Source organism: Camelus bactrianus, chromosome 27 (assembly GCF_048773025.1).
Source record: "Camelus bactrianus isolate YW-2024 breed Bactrian camel chromosome 27, ASM4877302v1, whole genome shotgun sequence".
NCBI classification, from domain to species: Eukaryota; Metazoa; Chordata; class Mammalia; order Artiodactyla; family Camelidae; genus Camelus; species Camelus bactrianus.
The window spans coordinates 14,233,497-14,257,573 of NC_133565.1; the positions used below are offsets into that span (position 1 = coordinate 14,233,497).

General features: G+C 47.8%; 1 protein-coding gene across 3 annotated transcripts in view; it reads left to right on the plus strand.

Moving 5' to 3' along the window:
* Positions 1-24,077, plus strand: part of APBA2 (amyloid beta precursor protein binding family A member 2) — a 176,563-nt gene that overhangs the window by 105,215 nt on the left and 47,271 nt on the right. For all 3 annotated transcript variants that reach the window (XM_074353929.1, XM_074353928.1, XM_074353930.1), the window contains one exon: positions 9,851-10,841. In XM_074353929.1, coding sequence (XP_074210030.1) covers positions 9,891-10,841 — 951 coding nt within the window. In that variant the 5' untranslated portion in view covers positions 9,851-9,890. The remainder of the gene's footprint in view (positions 1-9,850; positions 10,842-24,077) is intronic.

The window sequence follows — 24,077 nt, forward strand, 5'->3', positions numbered from 1 at the left end:
CACACGAGGCAAGCAGGGAGAGGCAGCTCTTCAGCCTGATTATTTCCTGCTGGGACTGGGGAGGAATCAGTGCCAGAGTGAGTGGGACCCTGGGCTGTCCTTGTTAGAGGGGCCTCTTCCCCGTGGACCCTGCCTCCTACATCCTGGGTGGGGTCCACCCTCCAGCTGCCACCTCAGGGCGAGCCACTGGGCCTCAGCCCTCTGGCCGGGGCTGCTGGCGCTGTGATGGCTGGCCATGGGCTTTGACAACCACCTCTGCCCCACCGCTTTCTGAATTCTAAGACCCCCCTCTCTGTTTCGGTGCTGCGAACTTTGGCTTCCCAGAAAGCTGGTCCCCCAGGCCTTTCCCTCCCGAGCACTCCTGGGAAACTCCCTTTTCTGGCCCGAAGTGGCCTAAGCCTGAGAGGGATTCTTGAGAATGAATAGGACCCTGGCTGTGGAGGGGCACCAAGGTATGGGACTCTGAACCACAGTTCATCCTCAGAGGCTTAGCTTTGGAAATGACTTTACGTCTTTCCCTGACGTGTATTGGTTTCACACCCTGTTTACCCAGTGCTGAACCAAATCAGCAAAGCTGTATGTTGACAGTTTGACAGGCTAGCATCCCAGTCCTCTGATGAGGGCCCCGAGACAGCGCTGAAGTGATGCGTTAAGTGTGGGGAAGGGAGGTCGAGCCCCGTCTGGATGGGCAGCCGTCGAGGACATGTGCATCCTTCCTTCTTGACCCCTTTCCTCTGTGTGTCCATTTCCTCAAGCATCCCGGAGATGATCATACTATTACTGATCGAGGGAGGTGGTGGAGCCAGGAGATACCTCTGCCTTAAAAGTGTCCTTTGAACATATCACCTTATTTCAGCTGGGCATCCTGGTGTAGCAGGAAGGGAGGGCCACTTGTGTGTGTGTCATGGCCTGTGCTGTGGGGTGGCATTGCTCTCCTGGGCCCAAAGCCAGGGTTAGGAGGGCCCTCGAGGTTCTATGAGTTACTAGAGGAGGTGGCATCCACTGTATGCACCAAAGACCTTAGATGCCAGTGGGGTGGGCAGTGGGGGAGAGGCTGCGTGGCCAGCCCTTCTGCAGCACGAAGCCCTCATTCCTTACTCAGCTGGCCCAGAACTTTCTATCTGGAGACTGAGAGATTATACGATGTTCCTTGAAGGGCCAGAGACCTTCTTTTCATTTTATCCAATTCAGTGGTTCCCAGCCTGGGCTGTAGATCAGAATCACCAAGAGAGTTTAGCATGCTAATGTTGGGGCCGCAGAAAGAAGTTCTGACCTCATGGGACTGGGACGCGGTCCAGGAATGATCATTTCTCAGAGCTCCCCAGGTTGATTGTGACATGCACTGAGGGTCTAGGACAGTTCTCCTGCTGCTGAGGGCGCTGATGAGAGCAGCCAGTCACCCACTGGCCATTGTATGTGTTTGATGAATTGAACGAAATAAAAATAAGTAGGTATTGACTTTGTATACCTTTCCACAGCTGAAGGACCAGGAAAAGGGGCCCTGTGTGCTGAGGAGTGTGGGATGAATCACTCCTTTGTTTTATTTGGGGTTTGGGAGAGGAGGTAATTAGGTTTTTTAAAAAAACACCTTTATTGTGGTATGGTTCCGGTACAGTAAACTACACATATTTCAAATGTACAATGTGATGAATTTTGATAGATGTACACACCTATGAAACCACTACCACAGTCAAGATAGCTAACATTTCCATCATTTATTTATTTTTATGGAGGTACTGGAAGTTGAACCCAGGACCTGGTGCATGCTAAGCACGCGCTCTACCACTGAGCTATACCCTCCCACCAACAGTTTGTTTTATTTTTGTCTCCTTCTCTGCTAGCCATGCCCCAAGGCTGGACCCGGAGCAACAGCAGGGGTGCAAGCAGCTAAAATCCTAGAGAAAATCCAACTCTCTGGATAGAAGGATGAGGCATTATACAAAGACAGTGGGGAAATTTCTTTTTTTTCCCCTCTCTTTTTCTTTCTCTTGTTGCTTCCTTCCCAGTAGGGGCCCTGGCTGCACAAAACTATGAAACCAAGTAGGTGGAAACTCTAGAGAGCCCCCAACTTGACAACCAGAGGAACCAGGAAGAAGTCTTGCGGATGTCATCACTCCTGTTCAACACCATACAGGACATCCTAGCCAGCGTGCTAAGGCAAAGAAAGGAAATAGAAGGCATGGGTGCAGGGAGAAGGGTATAGCTCCCTGATAGAGCACATGCCTAGCATGCATGAGGTCCTGGGTTTAATCCCCGGTACTTCCATTAACAAATAAACAAATGCCTAATTACCCACCCCCCAATAAATAAGTAAATAAGTAAAAAGTAGAAACAAGCAAAAAAAAAAAAACCTTAAAAATGAAAGGTAAAAAAAATGAAGAAGAAATAGAAGGCATATAGATTGCAAAGAAATACATAAAACCAACTCTTCCTAAAGATGAGTAGGAACGGGGGCTGGCTTTGGTAACCGCCACTATTTGCAGCAGTTCTTGTGGGAGAGAATTAACTTCTTAGTGTCAGGAGTAACTAATGAGAACAGAGAATATCCACCTTCCCAGAATTCACTGGGCGCCGTATTGCTGTCCATTACGGCATTAACACTGGCGCCGGTGGAGATTTCATTGCGGGATATTGAAGGTACCAGCTCTTGGAGACTTGCTATTGGTAGAGGACTGACAGCAGTTAAGAATTGGATGCAAGGGACTGATCATTCCATTTCGCTCATTCTGAGAGTAAGATGCGGTGGGGAAGATATCCTGGCACGTGGGAAGTCCAGATGGAGCAAATCAACCCCCGCCCATGCACTTGAACTCTTTCAAAGGACGCTGAGACCTCCATCCTCCCTCTGAAGAAATGCCAGTGGACAGGTGTGGCTGGTGAGGGCTTACACTCTGCGGGACTTGGCTTTTTATATGTTACTCGTCTACAGAAACACCACACTCAGAAATGAAGAAAGAAGAAGAGTGAATAACATTGTCCCATCACTCAAAGGCCACCCTTTGTTGGTATTTTAATGTATTTCTCCACAGTTTATTCTGTGCTTATTTGGTTGTGAACAAATTACAACAGCGCATTTTATGCGATAAACTCTTTGTAAATTTTTTAATCGCTGCATAATTGTCCCTTGGATGTGCTAACATTGGCTTAGCAAAGATCTTACTCCTGGAGGTTTGGTGTGTGCTCAACATTTTTGCCTTTTTTACTGCCGTTTTTCAAAAAGAAACCCATTTTTCTGTAAACTAGCCTGTAGGGTCTTGTGGGTCGGTGTTGGATGTCAGCCTGGTTTTCTGAGGGTGTATTCATTCATTCACATATAATTTTGAAGATTAATCCATTTCAGAGCTCATGGTGGTCTGTGATCTTGTAGCAGGAGACTGACTCAATGACTTTTGTCTGCAGCACTTGGGCTGACTCTTCAGGTGTCCTCCAGGACCATTTAATCAGTCAGAGCAACCGTTCTATTGGTAAGGAAGAAAAGAATATTATCTTGACAACATGTGAGACCAGATTGGGGGCCGCAACCATTTGGCTGAGTCCCTGTCTCACTTGTGTCATAGCATTTCCACCCAGCCTGCATCCTGGCCCCTGGATCACCATGTTTCATCTCGGTCTGCTATCTTACCAGCTCTTCTAAGAGCTGGAGAATGCCATTTCTGCGTGTAGAAGAAAAATGTGGCTTTGAATAAGGACAGGGGAGCTCTTTATCATGGACAATGAGTCTTTATTTTCTGCATCTCATTAGGATGTTTCAGGAGGAACCGCGTGAGCACCGAGGCAGGGGTTGCATTTTTATTGATTCGTGGACTGTTCTAGAATTAATTGAGTTTGAACACAGGGCCTCATTTCCTTGGACTCGTAGCAGGTCATTCCTCTCCTGAACATTTGAATTGCTTTCAAGGTGGTCTCATGTGACGGATTTATCTTTGATATGATTCATCACAAGCAGGGGACCTCAGTATGTTTGCTTAGAGCGTGGGGAGCCTGCCGGCAACCACTGGAGGGATGGTTAACCCTCTCTTAGCCGCACTCCTCCTAGGCATTTTCTGAAGATCTGGACCTCAGATTGAAAAAGAAAAACATTTTTTAAAGGGTGAGAGTAAAAAGCCCTGGATGGAGGGGAAAAGGGCCTAACATATATCCTTACAGAAACATCAAGACATTGTTTACTATACAGAACTAAGGCACATTGGTGTGTTCAGTAGGGGAATAGTTCGATAATGTCTCTGGGCCAGGAAATACGATGTAGCCATTCAAATAATACTTAACAGAGAGTTTCTACTGTCTTCTCTCCCTTCAAATTTCATTTAAAATCTTCCTTAACTCCCTTATATAGAAGGGAAAAAAATGGTTCATGGCATTGAGGCCAGTATATGTCACTGTTCTGTTAAACCCACGTCCAGCCCTGCAGACAAGGTCCCTCCTTTCCAGTTTCTCAGGAGGGGAAGGCCATCCAACCATTAAACATTTCACCCAAGGCCTGGCAGTAAGTGAGGTCTGAATTTAAACAGGGACCTTCTGTCTTTGTCTTTAATAGCAGGCTCTTTCTCTTACACCAAAAGCACCCCAGTAGGTGCACTGTAATTCTGCAGAGCCTTCAAAGATGAAGCTGCCTTCCTGGCTGGCCGCTGTGAGTCCTTCCATTTGCATCCACAGGAGAGAGAATTGAATCATAAGGTCTGTGCTGTCAAACTCTGGAGAAGCCAACACCACCATTGTATTTAACGGTGAAAACTTTTAAGAACCAAGATCATCACATGGTCCAGCCAAGCCCCACTGGAGCCTGAGGCAAAAGAAAAACTCAGCAATACTCATCCTGTCTTTATTTAAATTTTTGATATTTTGTTCATCGTGGATTTTTTTTGCATTCATTTTGATTTTTTAAGTGTTGCATTAAAATCTTATCTATTTTGATTCCTGAATTTTTCTTCGGCACCATGTTAAATTTTGTGCCCAAGGCGAAGGCCACACCTGTCTCACCCTGGAACAACCCTGGTAAAAAGTCAAGGCATTTTGCTGGAGAGGGTGTGGAGAAAAGGGAACCTTCCTACACTGCTGGTGGGAATATAATTTGGTGCAGCCATTATGGAAAACAAAATAGAGATTCCCCAAAAAACTAAAAATAGACTTATCATATGATCCAACAATCCCCTTCCTGGACATATATCCGAACGAAACTCCAGTTCAGGGAGACACATTCACCCCAATGTTCATAGCAGCACTATTGACAATAGCCGAGACGTGAAAACAACCTAAATGTCCATCAACAGAATGGATAAAGAAGATATGATGTCTGTATACAATGGAATATTTCTCAGCCATAATATGGAATGAAATAATGTCATTTGCAGCAACATGGGTGGACCTAGAGATTATCATACTAAGTAAGTCAGAGAAAGACAAATATCATATGATATCACTTATATGTGGAATCTAAGAAAATGATACAAAATGAACTTATTTATAAAACAGAAGGAGACTCACATACATAGAAAACAAATCTATAGTTACCAAAGGGGAAACAGGTAGGTCACTCTTCTCTTAAACGTCCAGCCCTGCAGACAACATCCCTCATTTAGGGGATAATTTAGGAGTTTGAGATTAGCAGGTACAAACTTCTACGTATAAAACAGATAAACAAGGTCCTACTGAATAGCACAGGGAACTATATTCAATATCTTATAATAACCTATAATGAAAAACAATATATGTATATGTATAACTGAATCACTATGCTGTACACCAGAAATTAACATAACATTGTAAATCAACTATAGTTTAATTAGAAAGCCAGGGGAGTAAAGGTATTTTCATTACATCTGTGAGTAAGTCAGGGATGCCTGTCAGCAGCACCACTGTCATCTAACTGTGGCAGAGCAGTGCAGCCAGACAAGGTGACAAAATGCTGTAAAAGAGAATAAAATTATCAACTAAAACTGTTAGAATTTCAAAATGGACTTTTACAAGATCAGTTATAGATTTTTTTTTTCTACATACCAACAGTAGCCAGGTAGGCATGACAGGAGAGAAAAATCCACTCACCATGGCCACAAAAAATAATAGATCTCAGAATAAACTGACTATGAGATGTCTATAGCTATGAAGAAACCCACTGTGGCATCAAGAGATTTCTTGAGTGAAAAGACCCAAGTTGTATGTGTAAGTTTCTCATTGCTGGGCAGGAGAAAGTGGAGTGGGAGATGACTTTGCAGTGAGCTGGCACCAGTGGGTTAACCACCTGGATTTCCTTTTGAGATGAAAGGAAGAAGGAGCTTCTATTTTTTAAGTGTGGACCGAGATGGGCTGTCCTCGGCCAGATCTGCTTGCTTCACGGGAAGATGTGCCTGCCACCTAGAGCCACAGGAAATAAGTGTCTTCCTTGACATCGCGGGGCCTGGGAGCTGCACCCTTTCCCCAGCTCCAAGGACTGCAAATTTCCCATTAGAGGGACCAAACACCTCCCCTTGAAGCAGGCAAATCTGGCCACCATCTTTGTTTCTTTGTTTGTTTTTTTTTTAATTGAAGTATAGTCAGTTTACAATGTTGTATCAATTTCTGGTGTACAGCATCATGTTTCAGTCATACATGTACATACATATATTCCTTTTCATATTCTTTTTCATTATAGGTTACTACAAGGTATTGAATATAGTTCCCTGTGCTACACAGTATAAACTTGTTATTTATCTGTTTTCTATATAGTAGTTAGTATCTGCAAATCTCGAACTCTCAATTCATCCCTTCCCACCCTCTTTCCCTCTTGGTAACCATAAGTTTGTTTTCTATGTCTGTGAGTCTGTTTCTGTTTTGCAGATAAGTTCATTTGTGTCTTTTTTTTAATTCCACATAAAAGTGACATCACATGGCATCTTTCTTTCTCTGTCTGGCTTACTTCACTTAGTATGACCATCTCTAAGTCCATCCATGTTGCTGCAGATGGCATTATTTTATTCTTTTTTATGGTTGAGTAGTATGTCATTGTGTATATTTATATTTATGTATATATATATTTTTTAATTTATATACACCACATCTTCTTTATCAAGTCCTCTGTCAATGGACATTTAGGTTGCTTCCATGTCTTGGTTATTGTAAATAGTGCTGCTATGAACATTGGGGTACATGTATCTTTTCAAATTAGAGTTTTCTCTGAATATATGCCCAGGAGTGGGATTGCTGGATCATATGGTAAGTCTATTTTTAGTTTTTTTTAAGGAATCTCCATACTGTTTTCCATAATGGCTGCACCAAACTACATTCCCACCAACAGTGTAGAAGGTCGAACCCTTTATTCTCTACATTTGAAGATTTAGCCTGCCTGAAAAGCATATACATGTAAAGTAGGGTGCAGCTTAGTTTTCTCCCAAATGGTCACCGCAGTGGTTTTCAAACTTGGCTGCACATTAAAACCCTTGATGCTGGGTCACAGCTTATACCAGTGAACTTGGGGTATCAGATGTACACACTTGTAAAAATTACCCAGGTGATTCCAACGTGCAGCAGATTCTGAGAACCACCAGTTCACCCAAGTATCCCAGTACCCCTCACAGAATAGAATATTCTTTTCCCCATGCCTTAGATGGCTAACCATCCTGGTTTCAGCACTGAAAATTGTGTATCCCAGGAAGTAGTGTTCAGTTCCCGCAAACCAGGACAGCTGGTCACCCTAGACTCAATTCTTTCATAAGCATAGGTCTGTTTCTGGACTTTCTAGTCTGTGTCATTTCTATCTGGCTAGCAACACTACCACACCACTTTGATTACTGTGACTTTAGAGTATATTTAAATGCTTAATAAGAGAGGTTCTCCTGTATTTTTATATTTTAGCTCTTTCCCAACTATTTTTCCCAAATTATTTCTTCTAAATGAACATCGGAATTATTGCAAGAAAGTTTCCCCAATAATTCCACTGAGACTTTGGCTGGGACAGCCTTAAATGACAGGTTACTTGGGGAACTTATTTATAGGATCGAGGTCTTCTCTGTGCTACCGTTTCTATATACTTTAGTCCTTAAGTCCTATATTGGCTTATACGGTGTTGTATATAGGTGTGGGCGTGCACATGTCTCTGTGTAATATAGACTTTATCCCCCAACTGATACAGAATTTGAAGTTAGATGGTAAGAGGTACTGTGTACCTTGGTTTGTTCTTTGACAAGGATGTGAATACCTGCAGGGTGCACGACCTGGTGTCTGGCCTTGGGGAGACACAGAGATGCCACAGAGGTGGTGTCACTTCCCCAGGAATTGGGCGTATGTGCTCACGTCCCCAAAAAGATTGTAGAAGATGGTGATACCACTGACAGTGATACCACACACAGTGCAGGTGACCGTGGACGTGGACCAGCATCTCACGTGGGACAGGCTTTCAAACAGGCACTAGTGAACGCATACAGAGAGATGGTGTAAACCTCCACTGGCACAAGTGATATAGAAAGAGATCAAAACAAATGATAATTTAATAGGTACAGTATCTAAATTTACAGTGTCTCATTCACTGGCTTTACCTGGTGTAGCACTGCACATTAGAAAACAGGTTTATTTCTCCGTGCTCACCACTGGCCCCATTGGCCCCTTGCCATCTTGTCTTCCAAGGCAAAAGAATCTGGACACCCATTAGCCATTGCATTCAATATACGCTGCTGGGACCATTGTGAGGACTGCTTTCCATGGAGAGCGTGTCCAAAAGAATGTGGTTGCCAACACCCTCCTGTCATTCCTACAGCAGGTAGTGTGTCCCTTGGGGTTGGGTCTCTTCTGTGAATGTGGGAAATTTGTTTTAAGATGATGCTCACTGCTGTTGATGCATCCTCTGGTCCCCTGTATTGTAGAGACCACTGAACACCTCGCTCTCTGCCTGGGAACAGATCTCTGGAATGGTCCTGTCAGTTTCAGAGTTTGGGACTGGGGTGATTTGAGTGGACGATCAGACCCCGCAGGGCCCATCTCAGGGATAGTGTTCCTGGTGTGGGACGTCTTCCTAGTGGGTGGGCCACTCTGAGGAGGCACTGGGAATCTTCCAGCATCCAGCGATGCTACCGAGACTAGACCATTCATGCATGAGCCCCGCCCTTTCTCCAGAGGACCAGAACAGTATTTCCACTGGCCTCCCTCCAGACTTCTGTCCCACAGGGTCTCCTGAAGGGGCTGAAAGAGAAATCCTATGTCACGTGCCTGCTGAAAATCACCTGATGACTGACTCTACATGTTTTGTGGGATAAAACAGCGTCCTGGGCAGTAGGGATGTGGGTCTGAGCCCGTGGGATCTGTGCAGTGCCCCATGGTACACTGACCCGCCTCCTGTAAGCAGCAGCTGAGTCCTTTGCACTGTTCTGTGGCCCAGCAGCATCCGGGAGAGGGGCGGGGGACAAGCTCACCTGGGAGGAGCACTTGAGATAGGCTTCGAGGAGTAGTAGATTTAGACTCGGAAGGTGTAGGACACCTTATCATTGGCTTCATCGTGTCTTTGGAATGAAAGCTGCTGCTTTTTCTTTTTGAGAGCAAATAACCTGACCAATGGTCTTGGACACCTGGGCTACCAACTCAGTGGGCATTTTTAAGAAGTCATGAGTGAGCAGTGAGTTGGGGGGAAGAAGCCATTATCCTCCTTTTCCTCCAGCCCTGCGTGTCCTCCCATCTCTGTGGCCGGGGTGTGCGTTGGTCCTGAGCGTGAGTCCGCTGGAGGGGGCGGGTGTGACGTCATCGGGGGCGGATGTGACAACATTGGCACAGGTGTGCGTCAGCATCGCTCTGGGGTGAAACGCAGCAGCGGGGCCGCTCCCCGGCGTGATTCTCGGGGATGGCTGTGCTCGAGGGGGTTCTGACTCTATTCTCTCCTCCTCCCTCCCCGCAGTGGCTGCCTCCTGGTGACGATGGCCGCGTGAGCGCCTGCCATGGCCAACCGGACGCGTCAGAGCACGGCGAGCAGCATGCTGGACCACAGGGCGAGGCCGGGGCGTGGCCCGCACGGCCAGGAGCCCGAGAGCGAGGACACCGAGCTGCCCCTGGAGGAGTATGCGTCCCCGGGCCTGGAGCCGCCTGCCCTGCGGCCCGAGAGCCCCGCGCCCGCCGAGCCGGGCGGCCACGACCACAGCCCCGACGGGGACTCAAGCTCCGACTACGTGAACAACACCTCCGAGGAGGAGGATTATGACGAGGGCCTCCCCGAGGAGGAGGAGGGCATCACCTACTACATCCGCTACTGCCCCGAGGACGACAGCTACCTGGAGGGCATGGACTGCAACGGCGAGGGCTACCTGGCCCACGGCGCGCGCCACCTGGAGACGGACGAGTGCCAGGAGGCGGTGGAGGAGTGGACGGACTCGGCAGGCCCGCACCCGCACGGCAGCCCGGACTACCGGGACGGCCGCCTCCCCATCCCGGAGGACGAGTCCTCCGTCCTGGAGGCCCAGGACCAGGAAGAGGGCGTCCACTACTGTGCCAGCGAAGAGGGCTACCCGGACTACTACCCCACGGAGGCCAACGGGAACGCGGGCGGCGCCTCCCCCTATCGCCCGAGGCGGGGGGATGGGGACCTGGAGGACCAGGAGGAGGACATCGACCAGATCGTGGCCGAGATCAAGATGAGCTTGAGTATGACCAGCATCGCCAGCGCCGGCGAGGCCAGCCCCGAGCACGCGCCTGCCCGGGGGCCCGAGCCAGGGCCGGGGGACTCCGCGGAGGCCGGCCCGCCCGGCGAGGCCAGCTGCGGCCCCAGCAGACACGAGGGAAGACCCAAGTGTCTGAACCTCCCTCCTGAGGCCAAGCACTCTGGAGACCCCCAGAGAAGCTTCAAGACCAAGACCAGGACTCCGGAGGAGAGGCCAAAGTGGCCCCAAGAGCAGGTAGGATCCTGGCTGTCCTCAGAGAATGAGATGGAGGAGCCCAGAGTGCAAAGGGTGTGCTGGTGTCGCCCACAGATCAGAATGAATGCTCAGTTCTCCATCCGCTCCATTATGCGTGGACTTTTTTGTTGTTTTTTTGTTTTTTGTTTTTATTTAAATATTTTGTTTTATTTATTTTTTGTTTTGATTTTGTTTTGGGAGGAGGTTATTATGTTTATTTATTTACTTATTTATTTAACAGAGGTACTGGGGACTGAAGTCAGGACCTCCTGCATGCTAAGCATGCGCTCTGCCACTGAGCTATACCCTCTCCTGGTGTGTGGACATTTTGGTCACTCACCTTCACCCATCAGATGCATCAGGAAATGCCAAGAACATCTTGTTGAAGGTTGATTGGCAAATAGGGCTTCCAGAAGACACTCCAGCCCAACCAGAGGAGGCTGGGTCCTTAGCCTACCTGCACTAAATCTGCTCATAGAGGGAGGGATGTCCCTGTGACCGCTTCCCGACCAGACGGTTTCTTCAGGTTGGCAGGGCATCAGCAAGGATGTGGGGTCGCTGGCCAGTGCAGAGAGCCGCAGCCAATGGTTGAGGGCTTCCCTGTGGGGAGGAACAGTGGACCTGAGTGCATTTCACAAGGGCACACATCTCTGTTAGCCCCCAGGGCCTTGGCACAATGGGCAATTAGCTGTAAGTAAATCTTTTGAAAATAATTATTTGAAGGTTTGACAAAGTCTTGGAGAAGAAATACATGCTAATGAGACCAATGGACTTAAGCATACTATATTTTCTTGTAATTCTAGCCACATTAGTGGGTTTTCTAATGAACACTTTGGAAAAGCTGCCTTTCAAAAAAATCCCACATGTCTAGATACAGAAGATGTGAGAATTAGATGCACATAAAGGAACTTCTATTTGGCTAATTCTATGGACAAATGAGAATGAACTGCTTTCATATTTTTAACACCTTTATTGTGGTATGATTCCTGTACAGTAAACTATACGTATTTCAGATGTATAATTTGATGAATTTTGGTAGATGTATATACACCAGTGAAACCACCACCACAATCAAGATAGCTAACATTTCCTTCACTCCCCAAGAGGTGCAAATTTCAAAATTTGCTTTCATATTTTTAAAGCTTTAATTAATATACTTTTTTTTCCCAGAAGAATTTATTTGAAATATATATATAATGAGAGCTTGAGTTTGGGCAGTAAGTCTTATGGACTCACTATTAAATTTCCAGAACTTTCCTTTGATGCCTTTTGTTTTTTAAAAGATTGTTAAGTGTAAGTTGACTTCTGTTTCGGGGTGTCCCTGTTATTCGAGTCAGTTCTGCAGGTGCCGGGTTGGGGGCTGTGGGATGTCAAGAAACTGGTCTTGTGCAGTTGAGGGAGCTCCTCCCAAGGGCAGGAGACTCTGGGCTCAAGATCTAGGCTTCAGGACGAAATGCCACTGTCCCTCCGTGGTCTGCGCAGAGCTGGACTCACACCCAGTGGTGGCAATGCCCAGCGAGTGGACAAGACCTCGTGTTTTGCTTTACTGCAACCAGAAGCCAGTTTGAGTGAACTCCGAGCTTTGGGTTGGAGGACAGGGGGGTTGAATGAATGGGTGGTGGAGCTGCTTTCACAGGACAGGTGGAGGTAGGGGGACCCAGGAGGAGGTCTGTTCTTCAGAGACGTGGCATTGGGTGGGGGAGCAGGTACTTGCTCTCCCTAAATAGAGTGTCTCCTAGAAGCAGGTGCTTTTATCTAAGATGGTGGAAGAGCTCATTTATGCTGGGTAATTATCACATAGCTTTTTTGGCTTTATTCACGTATTCGTTTGCAAATTAATTCCATCAAGGGAGACCCTGGCAGTTCCTAGCTCAGGATGGACCAGGCCTCCCAGTGAAAATGGGCTTCTCTTAAGGGCTCTGCCTTGCCTGGGTCATCATGTCCTATAGACCCGCATGACCCATTCTAGATGAGGGACTCTGAAATTTGACCATGGAGCCACTAATGGTCATAGGAACCATTCATTTTTTAAAAATTTGAACATTGACTGCATATTTGATAATACTGAATTTTATCAACTTAAAAAATTTTAAAGACTGTAATAAAATATACAGAGCATAAAAATTTCCGTTTAACTGTCTTTAAGTATACAGTTGAGTGGCATTGAATACATTCACATTATTGTCCAACCGTCACTACCATCTTCTACCTCCAGGACATTTTTCATATTGCAAAACTGAAACTCTGTCCCTGTTACACGTGAATTCTCCATTCTCCTGGTCCCCCAGTTCTTGGCACCCACCATTCTACTTCTTGTTTCTGAGGGTTTGACTACTCTAGGTCCTGCATATAAGTGGAATCATATAGTATTCGTTCTTTGGTGACTGGCTTATTTCACTTAGCTTAATATCTTCACGGTTCATCTATGTTGTAGCCTGGGTCAGAATTGTCTTTTTTTTTTAAGGTGGAGTCATATTCCCTTGTACCGATGGAACCTCATTTTGCTTATCCATTCATCTGTCAATGGAAACTTGGGTTGTTTGTTTCCACCTCTTGGCTATATGTCTTCAAGATTTTGCTTTCAGTTCTTTTGGGTACGTACCCAAAAGTGGAGTTGCTGGATCAAATGGTAATAACTGTTTTTAGTTTTTTGAGGAACTACCATATTGTTCTTTATGGTGGCCACACCATTTTACATTCCCGCCACCAGTGCACAAGGGCTCCAATTTCTCCATATCCTTGCCAATACTTGCTATCTTCTGTTTTTTTTTAAATTATTACAATAGCCATACTAATGGGTGTGAGGTGGTATCTTATTGTGGTTTTGATTTGCATTTCCTAATGATTAATGAAGTTGAACACCTTTTCAGGTGCTTACTGGCCATTTATCTTCTTTGGAGAAATGTCTATTCAAGTCCTTTGCCCATTTTTTGAGTCTAATTTTTTTGTAGAGTTGTAGTTCTGGGTATTAATCCCTTATCAGATATATGATTCATAGTTTTACAGTTTTTTCCTCCATTCCATGATTGCCTTTTCATTCTGTTGATAGTGTCCAATGGCATACAGAAGTTTTTATTTTTTTAATTTTTTAAATTGAAGTATAGTTGATTTACAATGTTGTGTTAGTTTCTGATGTACAGCATAGTGATTCAGTTGCACATATACATACTCTTTTTCATATTCATTTTCATAACAGATTATTACAAGGTGTTGAATATAATTCCCTGTGCTATCCAGTAGGACCTTGTTGTTTATCTATTTTGTACATAGTAGTGTGTATCTGCAAATCCCAAGCTGATAGGAATCATCTCAAAAGCAAGATGTGTGTGTGTGTGTGTGTGTGTGTGAAGGATTTTCCCTGGGAAATTTGGTGATTTCTTGCTCCATACCACAACCTGCCTTTCTAAAAGTAATCCTTTTCTCCTCCTGGGGACAGCCAGGCTGTGTGGCCAGCAAAGTCCTGGCCTCGGACATGTGCAGAGGGTGCCCTGGAGTCCCACACCTGCCTCCCCAGTGCTGTACACACAGGTGGTGCCGCATTGGAAATAACCTAGGGGAGAAATGGTCATAGAGGCCACTAGGTGCTTAGATGGTCGCTTTGTCAGGTGTGGTCCATGGTCCAGCAGCACTGGCGGTCCTGGACCACCGACTTCAAGGCTGCGTTTTAATGAGATGCCACATTCAGGTTTGAGAAGAGATGCTGTGGAAGAGTTGAGATTTCTATTGGAGGAAAAAGTGTGGAGCATCCTTCTACTTATTTCAAAGCTTTTCAAAAGTTATGTTGTGGGATGTCTTTTTAATTTTTTTTTCAGTTTTTAATTTTATTTCTTTTGTGGAGGGAGATAATTAGGTTTATTTATTGATTTGTTCGTTTGTTTTTAATGGAGGGACTGGGGATTGGACCCAGGACCGCCTGCATGCTAAGCACACGCTCTACCACTGAGCTATCCTCTCCTCCCTGGATGCTTTCAAGAATGCTGAGTAGCAGGGGAGGATAGAACTCAGTGGTAGAGCACGTGCTTAGCGCACGAGGTCCTGGGTTCAATCCCCAGTACCTCCATTTAAATAAATAAATAAAACGATTACCCACCCCCAAATGCTGAATAGCACTTTATTTAGTCGATGCATGGACAGCAATATTACAAGAGAATTAGAAACGGGACTGTGCTTCCCACCCCCTAACCCACGAGCCCTTCTCATTTCCCTGTCTTGCTTCTCAGGCGCTCTCCCCGTGCATAAATGCTGTCAGCGGCTGGCATTGTAGTCCAGATATGATTCTGTCACCCAGCTTCGAAAATCTGACCTATTGGGAATGTGACTCCTTGTCATATAATTTTCACGATCATTTTGACCGACCTTTGAAGGTTGGGGCGATACGCCGTGTAATGTATTTGTCTGTCCGGATCCTGCCATCGAGCGTGCAGGTGCAGGTGACGTCTTCCTTTGTACAGGAAACTCCGCGGACCCGTCTGCCCAGGCATGTCTTCCTTGTTGGGGTTTATTACCTGCAGATAATGCCGGTGCTGCGCGTGAGAGCTGCCCATCTCCCCATGATCGTCTTGTCTGATTGTTTCTCTTCTTCTATGAATATTTGGTTGGTGTCCTCTCTCTTTGGGGGCCCCGATGCTTTCCCATTTCCCAGGAGCACCTTAGGCACCACAGAGGTTGCTTTTCGCTGTAGATGTTTTTTTCTTGAGTCTCTTTTCTTTCGAAAAGGCTCCAGTTTGCAAGTAGACCTGCCTCATCGGCCACTCAGTGGAGACCGAGAGGTCTGCACTGGGGGAAGGGTGGGAATCTCAGAGAGCCCAAAGGAGATGGACTCATGTTGCAGAAAGACAGGGTGCGATGATGGGGAGGAGAGGAGATCTGTGTGGGGGTTTTATAGGAGAAAAAAATTTTTTTTCCAAATCAGTGCATGTTTATTGAGGACATTTTGGAAAATAGAGGCAAAAAAATGTTTTGCCACATGGCATTGTAGAAGCCCACCATGAAGAGTTTTCCAATCAAAGAGGCAAGCCTCTCTTTGGATGTCTCAGGATTTCCCAGAGCATCGCCTTAGAGGTATTCTGTGGACACGGCGTGGCTAATCCTTATTATTCATGGCTTCTATATCTGTGAATTTGCCTCCTCACTAGAATTTATCTGTAACCTTAAAATCAATACCCAGAGCACTTTGGCAGTCCTTTGTGGACATGTGCTAACAAAAAAGATTTGAGTCTGTCAACACGCCTGTTTCCCACTGAGTTTAAACAAGGAGATGCCTTCTTTTTTCAGCACATACTGTAAACAAGTGTCCTTGTGGTCCTTTTTGTGCTGCTGTGTCGCATTTTTGTGCTTTTTGCTGTTGAGAAAATTACCCCCAGCTGCAGTGCTGGAGGGCCGTTCAGGGTCCCTACGCGCAGGAAGGCTGCAATGTGCCTTTTGGAGAAGATTCGTGTGTCGGGTGTTTCGTTCGGGCGTGAGCTGCAATATTTCTGGCCGTTAAGTTCGAGGTTAACAAGTCAACAATACGGTACATCCAGAAAAAGGAAGAAGAAATTTGCCAGTCTGTACATGGAGCTGCTCTGGAAAATGCTGCGGTTAACATCGGTTGTGTGTGATGGAGCGATAGAAGAGCAGCTAAGTTTGTGGATTTGTGAGATGAGCCCCAATTAAAAAACATTATATTATAAGGCTGAAAGCCAGAGAAATAGACGATCTTATTACCCAGGGTCAGGATAATGTTAAAGTCGTCTTAGCTGGTGTTTTATGGTGAAGAAATGCTGGCTATAGTTCCTTATTTGTAAGTCATACGTATTAAAGAAGGTGTCTTTAAATAGACATACACAGAGAACAAGGTTATGTGTTGATCAGTTGATGAAGATGTGACCAGAGGCTGCAGGAACCTCACTCTGTATTCCCCCTGGGAGCCGTGGTCCAGGATCCACTCATTCTGGGTGTAGTCTACTTTATAGACCATCACTGCCATGAGCAAGGGGAGTTGACTGTACTGGATTGGCGGATGAGTTTGGGAAACTCTGCTGCAAAGTTTTCCCTTCTCAGAGATACCCTCCATGTTTGCACGGATGCTGCCTTCATCCCAGACTCCCAGCAACAAGGACATCCCAGCACTGCCTGGCCAGTGTCTCCCAGTCTGGAGCCACAAGCCCTTTCTCCCTGCACAGAAAAATACCCGCCAAAGTTGCACATCCTCAGGGCCGAGAGTCAGAACCTGCAACTTTCCCAGACTTGTCCCTCTAGGGCTCAATCCTAGAATGATCACCATCAACCCAGAATGACGGTGATGGGAAAGTTGTCTTCTGGGTCACCAGTGGGACCCGTGGCTTCTGAGGATTTGATGTTTCTTGTTTGGCCATTTGTGGAAAGTCCCTGGGTGGACAGTAAAGGTGACCCTGGTGTTGGTAGTGGTGGCCAGCGAGCAGGGGCTTTGTATGTATATGTGACTTCAGTGGATCTCAGAGGAACCAGAAGAGACAGGAACTAGGGTTGTTCCCATTTTACAGATGAGGCAGTAGAGACCTGTGGAGGGTAAGTACCATGCCCACAGTTCCACAGCATGAGGAGTAAATGGTTTGTGATGCCAAAGCCCGCATGTGTAACCACAGCCCTGTGCATCTCTGGAAGAGGTGATGACCAGTTCCGTTCGAGATGTGTTGGACTCTCTGTGAGTGAGAGAATGTGGGTGAACTGGGTACAACTCTCCTCAATAGTGATGTCTCCTCTGCTCTGTTGTCTGTTTACTTGGTATAACGAGGGCTTGACATGCTGTCGTTCGAGGCGGGTGTCTCCTAGCACCAGGGAGGTGACTGGTGGACACGAGACCTCCGATCTGTAAAATTGTCCCAACCTCCTGACTTCACGAGGGCTCAGGCCATAGATCAAATATATCAAGCCGAGATTATTTGTGGGGCATTTTTCTTAATTTGATGATGCTTTGTTGATAAATACTGATTTTTTTTTTACATACAGCAATTAAAGAATACACGTGTGTGTCCAGCCAGATTCATATTGAATATCCAGATTGAATGGGCATTTCTGCACCTTCTTGGGGGCCCTCTGTCATTTGACAACGAGGCAGTGAAGACTGGAGGGAAGACCCCACTGGGGCCAGTCTCCCTGCTCTGGGTATGGGCTGGGAGGACCTGGTGAGTCAACAGTGCACTTTCTGTGAAGAGGGGTGCTCCTCCATGCCCCAGGGGCGTGTTTGTCCAGCACCAAAAATCAGGGTTTCATAGGTCTGTGGGGTACCCGGGGTGACAGGTTCTTGTGGTCCCCCGGGGGGTTGCTGCACATTCATATTTGACAAAGACCAGCCTGTACATCCGTCATGAGACGGGGTGCCCACAAAATACCTGCTCTGTGCCCCAGCTTCTCCTTTCAGGGACTTACTCCTTTGGGCCTTGGAGATTTCTCAGGCTGCAGGCTTTCCCTGTCCCCTCCATGCCCCCAAGGGTCAGGGACACATCGGGCTTCAGTGACGGTTGAATCAGTGACATCTGATTGACGTGACAGCTGTGTGGGACAGCTCTGCACATTTGGATGATAAGCCAAATGCATGTTTTGATTACTTGGGGTTTCCATAATTTCTAGAAAGAGCCCTGTGACAATGAAAAAAAAAGAAAAATTGATCCATCACAGTCAACTGAATACAGCAGTTGAGGGAGGTGTGATGCAGGCCCCGAGGCCACATCACACGCACGAGTGTTTAGCGCTGCTCCCTGTGCAGATGCCTTTGCTGTGGTTGGGCCTTCAGCCGAGACTGTCTTGTGAAGGACATTTCGAGATTGTGGTAGGAACGTTGGCACCAAATAGGGAGGGGGGATGCTAAGGGTGAGGGTAACCTCGGCCTGCTCTGGGGAGGGGGAATTGGCACCATGAGCACTCCCTCTGGGCTCACATGTGCCCCATTTAGTGGTGTCAGAAGCAAGTATGAGCACCTGCTTTGGGCTGAGGGTACCAGACCCCTAGAGGCCCTGAGAGGCAGAGAGAAGAGCATCCTGAGATCATTGGTATCCAGGTGGCAGCAGGTGTGCAAAGCCCCAGTGCTTGCACAGGGCCCAGGTGGGAGCAGTCTGCACAAACCTGGCCCACTGGGAGGATGGAACTGGAGGAAGAGCCCACAGGCAGGCGCTGAGGGCAGGGGTTTGCGGGGGCACAGGGGCTGGGCAGGGGAAGGTCCTTGCCAGCAACTAACCCCCTAAGGCCTCCGGGGAGTACAGCTGGCCTCTTCCTTCCCGCAGCCCTGCCCCCACTCCCCTGCCTGCCCCCCTGGGCATCCCACCTGGACCTCCCTTTGCTCCTGGGGAGGCTGCCCGGGAGGGTCCCTGGGCTCCTGTGCCCTCCCAGCCTCCTCTCTTCCCAGTACTTCCCATGTGGAAGATCATATCTGATTCCCAGGACCACCTGGAAAACAAAATCCAGGCTGGTCCCACCTTGGCATCCTAAGCCGTCACTCCATCTGCCTGAGCTCTCAGACTCGGCTTCTCTGGGCCCATTTGCAGAGTCAGTGCAAGACCCTATTTAATTTTCTGAAGCCTAGTGACAACATATGACTGGAGGTGGCTCTTACCATCATGGGGCAGTTTATCTAGCAGGAATCTGGGGTTGCCTCAGTGCCTTAAAATCTTGTTAAAGCAGGGTTTCTAAAGCACCATCTTTATTGTTTGGGAAAATCCTTTAAAGCCCCTCCCCTAACAGTAATCTTGAAAGTTCCTTCCCTGTCCTGCCCTCAACAGAGCAGGGTATAGTGGTTAACAGCACAGATGCGAGAGCCAGGAAGCCTGGACCCCACTCTGCTGCACCAGCTCCTGGTTCCAGAACATTCCAGACATGTTACCTGCGCCAACAACTGCCCTGGGCACAGATGATGCCCTGATGATGACGACGATGATTTTAAGTCCCTGGTGGGGAGGCTCTGCACACGGTCTGTGCCATGCTAGGCAGGGCTGAGGACACCAGTGAGCAAGAGGAAGTCCCTATGATCTGGAGTGACGTCAGGGGAGGGACGAAGCCAGCACTGTGAGGCTGGATGAAAGGAGGCCCAGGACTGGCTGGGGACACAGTGGAGACAGGATGGTGGGGATGCAGCTTGAGCGAGGCCTGATGGGATGGAGGGGACAGCTAGGGTGGGGCCAGCTCCCTAGGTGTCCCCCAGCCCTCTCCTCTGCCAGCCTTCCTCAGGTGTCCCATCTCCCCTTCAGGGATTTCTTGAGGGTATCCTCAACCGCTTTCTGCTCTGGAGTCCCTGATCTAGGGGGACAGGGTGGCAGCCACACGTCTCCAAGGGTGGCCCTGATTTTCTCACACTCAATTTTGAGTTGAAAATTAACTGAGAACCCCACTTGCCTAGCAGATGAGCTGGCTTCCAGACCACCGGTTTCTCAGTAATTCTAGGTGCAGTCCCAGTCTCCCTGCTTCACCTGGAGTTTCTGAACATAACTCCCACTCCTTCAGAGCCCACTCCCGCCCAGCCCCCCTACCAGGCCACTCCCTGGGCTGAAGGGCGTCTGCACTCCCTCCCATGCAGCCAGTGTAAATTACACTTGCCATGTGCCAGACCCTGGGACTGCAGAGACCAAAATGACATAAGCCTCGTTCTAGGGGGAGACAGACACACAGACTCCTCATCTACTTGGGCGGGGCTGGGTGATCAGCAGAGGCACCGCCCCACCCACCAGTCCCAGGCAGGCTTCCTGGGGATGGGCTCCTACAGAGGTGATGAGCAGAGAGGCCCTGGGACCTGGAGGGGGGCTTTGGGAAGTCAACCCACCAGGCTGAACGTGGAAGTGCATGGGCGCCCTCCGCATGAGACGGGGGGCTGGGAGTGTGACCGGGGAGGAGGGGGAGAGAGGGTGAGGGACCTGGATTGAGGATGGTGATGAGGGAGGGACACAGCAGGGCCATCAAAGGGACAAGGAGCGGGAGGGGGACAGGGAACGGGAGGGTGCTGAAGGGCAGGATGCCAGGAAGGCCACGTGCGAGGGGGCAGTTAGCGGGGTCTTGCTGCCAGGCCCCTGAGCAGCTCTGGTGGATGACAAGGGCAGAGGCTCCTGTGTGGGAACAGAATGGGGTAGATGGGCAGCGTCTGTAGGGACAGGCAGGGAGGGACCTGAGGAGATGCCGGCAGGGAGAGGCTGCCCGCTGCGTGTGGAGCTGGGGTTGAACTGCTCTGACTTGAGTTGCACTGACTGGCCTGCAGCATATGCCTAGGGCAGATTTCGGGAATGGAGAGTGGTGGGTGCAGGACTGAGGCTGGGCCTTGGTCCACCTACATCTCCCATCCTCGGGCTTCTGCTGCACCTGCATATCCATCACGTGTGCCGGGGGCTTGAGACACATCCAAACAAAAATCTTCTAGTCATGTGACATTCCCCAGGAAGTGCAGGGCTCCGTGGGAGGATTTTTAGAAACATCTTCTGTTCAGGAAGAAAGACCACATTGCTGAGCACAGGATTCAGAGATGCGTCATGTCACACATGGTGCGCCAGCCGAGATGGAACAGCGTGCCGATGGCAGTCAGGAGATTTTCATCCCAAAGTGCTCAGATCATGGTCAATTCTCATCAGTTACTGAAAAAGACACAGCCCTATGATGATGGGAGGCTAACCAAGAATAACTCCCAACCTTCCATCACATAATAATACCATGGGCAGCTCAGGAGAATGAAGCACAGATCAGAAAAGCTGAGAGGGGAAAGTGTGGCACAGAATGGGGCCCAGGGGCCAGTGGTGGACTCCTGACCCTGCCAAGACCTGTCAGCCTTCACAGAAGAGAAGGTGGTCTCTCTACCTGAGACCAAGCCAAAGCTCAGACTACTGGTGCTGAAGGATGTTCGGAACTGGGCTTACAGAATCTCATTGCCCAGCTCCTCTGGTTTCAACGGTGATCAGATGGTCCAGGCCTGCATCTGGCTCCTGTCCTTTTAAGAGACACTCACTGAGACTGCTGGGCTGTGCGCTGTCCTTGGTGCTGAAGCACCGCTGAGCGTGCCCGCCCTTGGCCACCCTGCCCTGCTCTGGGTGCACTCAGGCTGTACAGGTCAGTGAGCCTGAGCTAGACCTTGGATGAGGGGCTGTTGCTCGGGATTGCAGCATGTTTGGGAGAGTTTGCCCATTCTCCCTCCTCGGTCTGTTCTCGTCTTTGTGGCTCAGACACTTGCAGATGGCCTCTGATTCTGCCTCTGGGACCGTTTTGCCCACTCTGATGTCTGATGCAGCCCTACCCCAACCCTAACAGTTCCCATGTTTGGGGCTCAGCTTCCCCTGAGAGCAGCCCTCAGTGCTGACTGGGAGACATCTTCTCCTGATCTTCACTCCCAGAGCCTCTGGGTCTTCTGGTTGTTGACTGTTATGCACACTGACGCAGACTCACCCACTCGAGTGTCTTCAGAAGGGGTCAACCCCAGACCACCACACATGCAAGCCAGGTCTCACAGGTGCTCCTGGTTCCTTTGGCTGCTGCTGCTGCTCCTCCCTTGTCTTCTAGTCATTGATCTAGTCCCTCCTACATTCATTCACTGGGACCAAGTATATAAAAGATAGTGTGCTGGTCACTTTGAGAAAAATGAATGTTAATTTCAAGAAAGGAGGAATAACCTAGTCATTCACTGGTCCTCAAAGCCTGCTCCAAAAACAAGAGCAGGGCCAGTCAGGGCTGTTCTTGGTGCACTGAATTTGCAAATTCTGGGAGATATCACAAAGTGGCATTGCTGCCCAAGGTTTTCCTTGTCTAATGTCTTATTAATATTTAATCTCCAAAGGATTCCAAGTCACCCAAAATAGGGGCTGTTTGGCCCAGATTCAGAGATCACAGCCTGGTATTTGGGGGAATATTGATTTCTTCTCTGCATCACAGTTATAATGATGAAGTTCCAAAGGGGGAAAAAAAAACTTTCACACGCAGGGACTATTATTCAACCTTAGAAAGGAAGGAAATGCTGACCCTTGAGGATGCTCAGTGAAATTAGCTGGTCACCAGAAGACAAATCCTGTATTGGTCCACCTGTGTGAGGTTGCTAGACTAATTAAATTCATAGATATGGAAGTGGAATGGCAGTTGCAAGGGGTAGGGGAGAGGGGGGAATAGGGAGTTAGTGTTTAATGGGTACAGGTCTTCCACTGGGGACGCTGAAAAGTTCTGTAGACAGACAGTGGTGATGATTGTACAACGGTGTAAACGCACTGAATGCCACTTAACTGTCCACTGAAAAATTGTTAAAATGATAAATTTTATTTTATGTATATTTACCAAAATATTTAAAAGAAAGAAAGAAAGGGGCTGGGGGGGATAGCTCAGTGGGAAACCTATGCTTAGCATGCACAAAGTCCTGGATTCAATTCCCAGTGCCTCCATTAAAAAAATTAAAATAAAATAAATTTTAAAAAAGAAAGAAAATACTCTTGTCCCATGAACTGGCTTGAGTCTGTTTGAATCATCTGAAACCCAGCTGAGCTAGTCTGAGCCCATGTAACTGTATCATACAAACAAACAAAACCTTCTGGGTCAATGGAGACTGGCTTGGTGGAGCTGTAGTAGAGCTGAGCTGACCACACCCATCTGGGCCACTGGACACTGGCGTGTGTGGTCAAATAGCAGGGTGTCTGCACGCCTCTGGAAGGTGTCAGGATGTTCAGAATTAAAATGAGCCGTGGTAGGACAACCACATCCTGAGTGAGAAGAGGGTACCTTGCCTTCTCTCCTCCAAGAGTCTTGTCCAGTCACAGACGTGATCCTACCTTGGCAGGGGTGGAAGGGGCAAAAATGGGGGTGGCCACCAGATCATTAATACTACTGGGCTCTTTGCATTGATCACCCAGACCACTGAGTTGTGTCAAATGGTCACAGTCATCCCTTGTCAGTATCATTTAGATAAAAATATGTTGCCACTTCTACCGTGAAACTAACAGCTCACCCTACTCTCTCTCCTTATCCTCAACTTTAAGAAAACCAGATGCTCTATTTTGGATATTCATAATGGCCAGACACGTAGATTTAACCAAAGCTTACTGGATCTTTGATATCTTGTTTACCAATTAACTGGTTAAACTTGTTCTTCAAATTATGAGTCGTGGGATTTTGTGTTAGTGTTTGTAGCCATGGGCAGTTCCATTGAGTTGTTTATTACTTGGGACTGATAATGTTGATTGGAACAGAGAACTCCTTCTCCTGCTGGGAGATAGTGAGCTGGTCTTGGCAGTTTCATGCTGGGAATGCTAGTGTCTACAGATAATAGAAAGT